This window comes from Ctenopharyngodon idella, chromosome 1, assembly GCF_019924925.1.
Source record: "Ctenopharyngodon idella isolate HZGC_01 chromosome 1, HZGC01, whole genome shotgun sequence".
In the NCBI taxonomy this organism is placed as follows: Eukaryota; Metazoa; Chordata; class Actinopteri; order Cypriniformes; family Xenocyprididae; genus Ctenopharyngodon; species Ctenopharyngodon idella.
Genome location: NC_067220.1, coordinates 13,997,555 through 14,008,184, shown reverse-complemented (window position 1 = coordinate 14,008,184; position 10,630 = coordinate 13,997,555). Strand labels below are relative to the sequence as shown.

Sequence of the window (10,630 nt, the reverse complement as noted above, 5' to 3'; positions counted from 1 at the left end):
TCATACTAATACTATAGCGCATTATTTATGAAAACCATTCAATGCCATACTATATTATTTATCACAATATTATGGGACACATAATTCAGTCTTGGAGGGCAGTTTTATTATAGTCTATAAAACTGTATACAAAGATGTTACGGACGATCTGACAGATTTATTTCAAATAAGTGAATTCTAATTGTACTAAAAATAATATTCATGGACTTAGACTTACAAAACGCACCAAAAAGTACTATAGTAGTATTTATTTTATTTTTATTTATTTATTTTTTGGACATTCACCCAAACAAATATTTCACATTTTTATTACAAAATAAAAATGTGAAATACATACTATTTGACCAATAACACTGAACAAATCAAACATTCAAATTAGTTTCAGAAGCTCATGAAAAGCATTAACCCTGTACTCTGTACTTCTGCACTCTGAATCCAGCATTTTCCCAGTCCAGTTCGCTGATGAGGCTCCGTTTAATGGCTTTGATGAGTTTGATGATGTTACAATTTAAAGGGAGCGTTCTCATTCTAGAGAACATTTTATTGGTTAAAAAAATGGACATGCAGATGAGTCAGAAGGAAGACATAAGTCTCTTTTGGCAGTAGTGCAATAACATATACAGTAGATGACCTCAAAGTTTCAGACACAAACATGGTGTCTGTCTTTACACAGATAGACACCCTGACACTGCTCTGCTTCCCAGGAAGCAGTTTCAAGAGTTCCAGCTCTTTCAGATGTCTAACTGTGTTGGTTCTGTTTCGGCAGTTTTGTTGTTGACCAGTTCATCTGCTTGTTGAGCCTGTGAGGTGATGGTTCGGGCCATGAGGAGTGGGTCTTGGCTGTCGATCTGTGTCAGTTTTTTTCTCTTTCTCAGCAGGATGAGTGCAGGGTTCCTCAGCAGTGTGTAAAGCAGCAGCCAGCGCACGCGTACTCTGCCCCCTACTGAACATCCTGTTAAACAGCAGACAGGCAAAGTTATTTTATTGGATGTCTGTTTAAAGAAATGTGTGCTTTCATATGTCTGTCATTATTACCTGTGTTATTGCTAAAAGTTGCATAAGAGGACACTGCAGGTCCCCGTTTCTCCAGTGTTCTGCCGAGCAGTAGATGGCAGAAAGACACCATAACTGGGTTGCTGTGGTAGTGATCAGCAAATATCATCCCTATCCATGTGCTATATCCTGCCCAAAAAAAGTAAATTATAACCACTGTGCAGAAACACTGGCATTAATTTTACATTTTAGAGCCTGTAAAGGAAAAATATTTCATCACCAAAGTATAATTAACTGATAAAAAAAATATTCTGTCACCGCCCGGCTAGCAAGACGCTTGGCGCTCTTTTTATTTATCGTCTTTTTTCATATCACAGAATTTAGTAATCATCATAAATTAGGTATCATTCAAAAGCTTACAAACTCAAAATTCATCCTGTGAAAACCGCTTTGAAGCTGGATATTGCTTTCCCATGGAAATGGTACTTTAAATTCTTTTAGCGAACTCCTCACCTAATGGGCGGTGTCAGGTTTCATATTTATTTTAACTACTTTATAATCAAAACCTTTTCTAATCTTGACAAAACTCATATTGATGGAAGTCTAAAGGTTCCATATTTGGTGACTGTTTTGTTATAGAAGTGATATTTCGACAGAAATGTATTCATATGTTACAGGAGAATGCATTAAAAAAAAATCAATGGAATGTGGGTGACACCCAGTGGCTATTTTTGGTACAGCACCTAAACAAAATCTCATAGGAACTTCAATTTTTGTGATATCAATTTCAAATTTGGAACACAACTTGGTTAGATATATGGCTTTGATTTTAATAGTAATATTAGAGTAAAAAGTATTTTGTAAAATATATATTTTATATATAAGTACAGTACTTTTGATATACAGTAAATTTAAACTTCCATAACTTTTTCATACTTTCATTTTTTTTTTTTTTTTTTGAAGTGCTTTCTGCTGAGTCTGCTGAGTGTCTTCTTTAAAACAAGACCAAACTTGTATCTATATTCCAAAGACAACCATTCAAGTTTGGATAGTTCATTTTCACGTCTATTCTCAAAAAGGGGGGTGACAGTTGGGGTTAAATAATAAAATAATTAACATCATAATTATCATGTTCCTATTAACGATTTTAAGAATAAAATGATATTTGGAAAATTAAATTTTCACTGCATAGCCCAGCATATGTCATTATTACCTGGATCCATGGACTCATAGCCGCGCTGCATGATGGTCCGATCAATGCGTGACACCAGCCATGTACCCACAATGCAGCTGCTTAAAAGGCGCAAAATACAGTTGCTGAACCCCATAATCACATTATAGAAGAAGAAAAAGTAGTTAAAGCAGTGGAACGCTTTTCTGTGGAAGGACAAAAGAGAGATGGGTTATTTGAGAAATATCTTTTAAAAAAGGTTTTTATGTTTCATATTTATAATTATATTTATCACTCAGGACACCTTAGAAACCATCATGACTGTTTAAGGTCATATTTATAGCCTCATCTCTTTGTTTTTCATTTTATAAAATGTGCTTTTTAATGGTCCTACCTGTTGTTGATTGCAAGAGGCTTCTCTTTGTCTTCAGGTGAGAGTTTGTCCTGCAGGAAAAACACTTGGACCAGAATAATCTGCCCTACCACCAAGGCTATAATTATGAATATTGTGAGCCTGAAAAGACATAAAAACACAATTTAATGCTACTTAAACACACGCAGCATCTTAAATAGATAAATATTAGATTATCATATGTTAGTGTTGGCTATAAAACACTACTGTTCAAAAGTTTGCTGTCAGTAAGACTTTTCTTAAACTTTTATTCCGTAAGGATGCATTAAATTGATCAAAAGTGACTGTAAAGACATTTATAATGTTACAAAAAACTCTATTTTTTGTAACAGTAGTTTGTAAATGTAGTTTATAATGTTGTCATGCAAATTCAAAAAATGGTCTAATGATTATGCTTATGAAAATAATGCGGTCTTGAGATGTCAGAACTCACAGAATGATGCCTACACTAGAAAGCCAGCTGAGAAATTGTCCCTTCTGGATTGGTAGAACAACACCATACACAAACATTAAGGCAAAAAGAAACTGCACAAAGTGAACTATCAGAAACCCTGCAGAAACAAAAATCATTTTTTAAGCAATACAGCAAACCATGTCATCATATTATTCCACATATTTGAGTCACACTGACTAAAAACACAAGCAAAGTATGCCAAGGGACACATGCCCGTGAAGGTAATGACCTCTCTGAACAGAAGGTAATGTTTATCAGCTGACCTCAGCACATTTTCTGAGGACAGGATATAAGGTCACATGAAGATCACTACATGGAAACTGAATAACACAGTCCAAATTTTAGAGAGTTTTACATACCCCACAGAGTGAATGCAATCTGCCAGCCTGAATATCTTGTTATAGCCGCCTGAGAGAGAAAAGCATTTGACATTATGATAAGCAACCTAAATGCCACTGAGTTTGTCTTTGTAATCATATTGTTAACCTCAATCGTAGAGGAAACTCAATGAATCCCTTTACAAATCTTTACTTACCACGCTGACCGCAGGGCTTGGATTATGGAACTTCTCTGGAAGAAAATTTTTTTGTCCCCTCCACAACCTCTTTAAATGTTTCCTGCAGGCATAAGTGCAGCTCATTGTTTGGTAAAGGTTTTTTTTTTTTTTAATTACTGAAACTGATATAGTGTTGAATTTTATATATAAAGACTGCTTAAGCAAGAATACCTGTAACATACGAGCACATGAATAGTGTAAGTAACAGATGTCAGAGTGGAAAAAATGGTTGTCGCCAGCCAAGACCCTAAAACAAAAATATTAAATATTAAATCGGGTGTTTTTTTTAAATAAATAATCTAATAATATTTTCATCTATCTATCTATCTATCTATCTATCTATCTATCTACCTTCTTATGTTCACCAAGGCTGCATTTTAATTTAATTTTTAATAAAAAATATCAGTAAAATCAGTAATATTGTTGAATATCATTACACTTTAACATATTTTTTTTTTCTATTTTACTCCTGTAATGGCAAAGCTGAATTTTCAGAAGATATTATACACCAGGCTTTAGTGTCACGTGATCCTTATAATATGCTGGTTTGGTTCTCAAGAAACATTTCTTCTTATTATTAATGTTGAAAACAGATGTGTTGTTTTTATTGTTCTGGAAATTGTGACTAACCCCCACCCCCCCCAAGATTATTCACTGAATAAAAAGTTCAAACAAACAGCATTTACTTGAAATAGAAATCTTTTGTAAGCATATCACATCCTATAAAACACATCCTTTCTGAATAAAAGTGTAAAAAAACTGAATAAAAAAAAAAAAAAACTTACTAACTCTAAACTTTTGAATAGCAGTGTCATATGTACAGAGACTATAAACAAACAAAAAGACAAAAAGAAAGAGGCGGCTCTTACTTCGTGCAACAATGCTGAACTCATTCATCCTGGGAATGAGAGATGTGAAGATGTTGTCTGTATGATTACAGGACGATGCGATCTCTGCAAGTGAGTCCTTCAAAGCATCTAGTTTGTCAAAGGTGTAGTCACTCAAGCTGTAGTCTGCTAGGGTCATCTACATATAGGCAAACACATTTGCATTGTTTTAAGCTACTCAAATCTAAAAAAAAAACCAAAACAAAACAAAAACAATAATGCCTGTGTACACCAATGAGTGCCAACTGACCGTGTACAAACCAATCAAAGAGATAATGGATGTGCCAATCATTCTGTTAGGGAATTTGAAGTGAGGATCCCAGTCATAGACTTTTCTTCTGAACCAACTCTTTTCTTCTGGCCTGAGGGACAACAGAAGAATGAGTATTGGCGGACTGGTGTGAATACAGTGATAAATGAATGTTGATGTTGGATGAGTGTGTACCGTCCAGAGGGGCGTTTCAGTAGAGTCTGTACATATCTGAACTGATGGAATTGTAGATCCTCCTCATTCTATATATCAGAGAAACATTCATTTATAAACTAGTGTTAATTGATAAATATACTATTGTTTACGGTAATGTTAATTCATGTCTGTTCAGTATGCATATTAAAGGGATAGTTCAGCCAAAAAAGAAAATTATCCCATAATTTACTCACCCTCAAGCCATCCTAGGTGTATATGACTTTCGTCTTTCAGCCAAACACAATTTGAGTTATATTAAAAAATATTCTGGCTCTTCCAACTTTATAATGGGAGTGAATGGTGCCATTTTTTTTGAAGCCCAAAAAAAGTGCATCTATCCATCATAAAAGTAATCCATACGGCTCCAGGGGGTTAATGAAGGCCTTCTGAAGCGAAGTGATGCTTTTTTGTAAGAAAAATACCCATAATTATAACTTTATAATGGCTTCCGGTAACAGCTGTCCACACGTTCACGAGAGAGTAGAATGTAAGTGTAGTGTAAGCTTATGTGAAAGTAGAAGCCTCTCGCAGATTAAATAAATAGAGCTGGGCAACAAACTCAAGCTCCTCTGACATTTTTCTTTAAAAATTTCTAATTCTTGACCGGTGTTTTGTTTTGCTCTATCCTTCTGCATTCATCAGTATGTCTTGCGTCAGGTCAGAGGTCACTCTACTGTCAGAACTAGACTCGCATACGGCCGTTACCGGAAGCCAGAAATTGTAGTTTATAAAGTTTTTCTTACAAAAATGCATAGCTCCATTATTAACCCCCTGGAGTTGTATGGATTACTTTTATGATGGATGGATGCACTTTTTTGGGCTTCAAAAAAAAAAAGGTACCATTCACTCCCATTATAAAGCTTGGAAGAGCCAGGATATTTTTATTATAACTCTGATTGTGTTTGGCTGAAAGAAGAAAGACATATACACCTAGGATGGCTTGAAGGTGAGTAAATGATGGGATAATTTTCATTTTGGGTGAACTATCCCTTTCATGTTCATTTATACAACTTAAAATGTTAAAAATCTATATGTAGAAATTAACACTCTTAAAAATAAAGGTTCTAAAAGGGGTTTTTCTCAGCAATGTCATAGAAGAACCATTTTTGGTTCACTAAAGAAAGTTTCAGTGAAACAGTTCTTAAAAGAACCATATTTGTTTTTTTTAGTTTGAAGAACATTTTATTAACCTAAAGAACCTTTTTCCACTATAAAGAACCTTTTGTGTAATGGAAATGTTCCATGAACGTAAAGGTTCTTCATGGGACCATAGATGCCAATAAAGATGCCTTTATTTTTAAGAATGCTGTAAAAGACATTCATTGTTATTTAATTTTAATTAATAATTTGTTACATTTATATAGCGCTTTTCTCAGTACTCAAAGGCGCTTATAGAAAGGGGGGAATCTCCTCAACCACCACCAATGTGCAGCATCCACCTGGATGATGCGTCAGCAGCCATATTGTGCCACAACGCCCACCACACACCAGGTGATTGGTGGAGAGGAGACAGAGTGATGAAGCCAATCAGTATATGGGGATGATTAGGAGGCCATTATGGACAGAGGCCAATGGGCAAATTCTCTTTTTCGAAGGACATCCTTGGATTTTTAATGACCACAGAAAGTCAGGACCTTGGTTTAACGACTCATCCAAAGGACGGTGCTTTGTGACAGTATAGTGTCCCCATCACTATATTGGGGTGTTAAGACCCACACAGACCACATGGTGAGCAGCACCCCCTCACTAACACCTCTTCCGGCAGCACCCTGTTACTGACCAGGTTTAACCCTGTTTAGCTTCAGTGGGCAACCAGTCTTGGGCTACAGGTAATATGGCTGTTGGCAACAGTGACTTTTATCTACAGTGAATTTTAACTTACTTTATTAACTAATGCCAACTAATTAAATCTTATTGTAAATTGTAAACATAACATAAATTACAACAAGACTGTCTCATGATCTGACCTCATCAGCTTGTAGCTGCAGGTGGATTCTTACTGCCTTCACAATGATATACATGAACCGTCCCAGCAGGAAAAGCAGGCACAGGAAGAACGGCCACAGGATGATCAATTTCTGATGAGGACCTAAAATCTACAACCAGCAAAATGTGCTTTAATTATCCACTATCACATTTACAAATTATAATTGTTATTCCTTCAAAGACAAAATTGCATGCTTTGAACAAGTCATCTTCATTTATATATAGTGATTTTTCAATACAGATTGTTTCAAAGTGATAACAGGAAAATTAATGGACAGAGATTGTTTTGGCTTTACAGCAGCTCTAGGAAAAAGTTATTATCGAACTAAAGTAAGTTGAACACTGAGGGAATTATACCTAATCTTAACATGCAAACATAAACGTAATAATATAAAGTTAATAATTAATAAATTAAAGTTAATTATTAATAATATTCACCAACCCTTCCAGAGGGACAGCTTATCGTGTCATACAGTCTCACAATGAGCCTGAAACCCACAGAATATACAAACTCAACAGTCAGTTAACAACACTATACAAATCCCTACAGCCACAAGAACGAACAGAGGATTAGTTAGCTAGGCCAAAAATTCAGACTAAAGGTTTTCTATATGTATATGAGTATTTTTTTTATGTACCACATGAGTGTGTATAGAACACCTAAAACCCCTCCTAGTGCTCGGTGTGGTGTTGACAGACAAGCAAAGAACGGCAGGTAAGCCACGCCAACTTCTATCGCTCCTGCCAGGTACACAATGGCTGAAAATATAAATATAACAAAGATCCTTCGATGAATATAAAGTTCAAAACAACAGCATTTATTTGAAATAGTAATCTTTTGTAACATTATAAATGTTTTCACTGTCACTTTTGATCAATTTAATGCATCCTTGCTGAATAAAAGTATTACATTTCTTTCAAACCTTTGAACGGTAGTGTATAACAAATTTAAAATATTTGCATTGCTATACCTTTAGCCCAGTCAGGCACACTAAGTGGTGTGTAAGACTCAGAGAAGAGCTGAATCACACTGGGAGCAATAGCACCAAATGCAAAACCATAAGACCATCGGTTACTTAGATTGCCGATGAAATCCAATGGACTGCAAAGAGAAATACACACACATTAAAAGTCTTTAGACAATTAAAAACACAGATGAATATTAAACGCAGAACTTCAGGTTTTGTTCCGAGATCACTCACACCACAATGCCAAATCGACCCCTGAGATAGGGAAAGCGATCCTCAAAGGGCTGGGCCTTCGCTCTGCGCTGTACAAATGACAGCAGAAACACGATGCAGACCTGAAACACAAAGAAAATGAAACACATTACAAATACACTCTGAGAGAAGTCTAATGATTCAAATAAAGTAGGGAACTTAAAGGGTTAGTTCACCCAAAAAACGAAATTTCTGTCATTAATTACTCACCCTCATGTCATTCAAACCCATAAGTCCTTCGTTCATCTTCAGAACACAAATTAAGATATTTTTGATGAAATCCGATGGCTCAGTGAGGCCTCTATTGCCAGCTAGACAATTAACACTTTCAGATGCCCAGAAAGCTACTAAAGACAAATTTAAAACAGTTCATATGACTACAGTGGGCGATTTCAAAACACTGCTTCATGAAGCTTCAAGGCTTTACGAATCTTTTGAATCTTTTGTTTCGAATCAGTGTCACGCCCCCCAGTGGTGAACCACTGAAATTTCGAAACACATAACGAAGCCTCGTTTACTGAAATCACGTGACTTTGGCAGTATGATACACGCTCTGAACCACTGATTCGAAACAAAAGATTCGTAAAGCTTAGAAGCTTAATGAAGCATTGTTTTGCACATCACTAGATATTGTTGAATAAAGTCATTATTTTGTTTTTTTGGCGCACAAAAAGTATTCTCGTCGCTTCATAACATTAAGGTTGAACCACTGTAGTCACATGAACTGTTTTAAATACGTCTTCAGTAACTTTCTGGGCATCTGAAAGTGTTACTTATCTTGCTGTCACTGCAGGCCTCACTGAGCCATTGGATTTCATCAAAAATATCTTAATTTGTGTTCCAAAGATGAACAAAGGTCTTACGGGTGTGGAACGACATGAGGGTGAGTAATTAATGACAGAATTTTCATTTTTGGGTGAACTAACCCTTTAAGGTGATATACAGTGGCTCCAACAAACTGTATTTGGGCAGCAGTTGACACCAACTGATTAAAAGTAACTGTAAAAAATGATATTCATGTAATCATGTCAGTTCTTATCTAATAGTGAAGCATCACTTTCTTGTCTAGAGAAAGTGTTGCATGTTAATCCTGAGGGGAGAGAGTTCTGTCTGGACAAATGCAGGCATTACTCACAGCAGGAACAAGAGAGCAATGCAGGAACAAATCCAAGGAAATTCCATTCTGACATTCCTCCCTAAGAGAAAGAATGGAGAGAGAGTGAAAAATGAGAAAGAATGAGCAAGGGCTTGGAGCACAGCATGAATGTATGAAAGAATAAAATAGAAGTGGAATGAAAACAGCTTCGATGTTTAAATTCTGTAACATTATGATCAAAACATAAACTGACCTACTTATTTTATGCAATGAAAGCATTATTTTCAGGGTAATTATAATATTTTTATGGCTATTATATAAGATGTTGTGTCCTAAAAAAAAAATCTATCTGAATATCGAGAGATAAGATTTATCACACACCAGTGACCCAAAAACACTTCCCCTTATCAACAGAAAAGTGATTTTTGCTGCATTATTTTGCAAGATTTGACCTAATTCTAGAACCTTTGTTTGTAGTAAAATACACTATTTTATTTTAAAATAATTGTAATGATCAATTCAATTTTAAATACATGTTTAGGTAAAGGACCTTAAACTTTTAGTGAAGTTTAAACTCTTAGAATGAACAGTACTCATTTAATCTAAAAATTATAACGCAGAATGTCACTGAAAGTACCGTAAGTGTCAAACTGTCATTCTGAAATGTGTTTCAAAAGCAGAAGCGACTCACATGATTTCCGAGGACAACGATGACTCCCGTTCTGCTGGTGAAGTACAGAAGCGATCTACTGCTCTGTTCCTTATAGACAAAGACTAGTTAGACCCTAAAGTAGCTCTCCTTCATAACAGACGCTATACTGCAGTTCCAATATAATATGATATGATGCAAAGCTTTCACTTCATGAATGAGGATATAGATATCTAGTCACATGACTGGACGACCTTTGACCTAGGCCACACACTAGTGTAACTCTCACAGAGAGAGATGTGTCAGTGCGTTTTATTGACTGTACTGTTACTGTGTAATGGGAGTCCAAACATAGATAAGACTTGCTGTTGAACTAGAGCAGATGACTAAGAGCTCACTCTTTCTCTGTTAGCATTGCCCAGTAGTGATATTAACAATAACATTAAGTGACATGGCATCTTACGCACAGAAGCCATTGGCATATGCTGCTGTACTTAGTGGCACGTCCGGTGGCATATCTGGTTTTCATTGACCTGAGTTGACCTGAGCTAACAATGAACAGTGTTTTTATTAACCAATGTTTACAAAGATGAATAAATACTGTAACAAACACATTCCTCACTGTTTGTTAATGTTAGTTAATGCATTAACTAATGTTAACTAATGTAAATTGGTGTATACAAAGAGAGTTATCTAATTTATGTCATGAAAAATGATCTGTGAAATCATGATCAGAGAAA

At 35.6% G+C, this 10,630-nt stretch overlaps 1 protein-coding gene across 1 annotated transcript; it reads right to left on the bottom strand.

Annotated features, from left to right (window-relative positions):
* Positions 1-236: 236 nt before the first annotated feature.
* stra6l (STRA6-like) lies at positions 237-10,121 on the bottom strand. Its single transcript, XM_051905343.1, has 18 exons — positions 9,933-10,121; positions 9,281-9,341; positions 8,128-8,228; positions 7,897-8,027; positions 7,564-7,684; positions 7,368-7,413; positions 6,907-7,035; positions 4,919-4,986; positions 4,724-4,835; positions 4,456-4,612; positions 3,758-3,833; positions 3,566-3,647; positions 3,390-3,438; positions 3,010-3,127; positions 2,559-2,678; positions 2,207-2,370; positions 1,036-1,182; positions 237-952 (listed from the first exon to the last, which is right to left on the bottom strand). Coding segments are annotated over exons 1-18 (1,905 nt in total). The 5' UTR covers positions 9,935-10,121; the 3' UTR covers positions 237-731.
* Between the last annotated feature and the right edge of the window lie 509 nt (positions 10,122-10,630).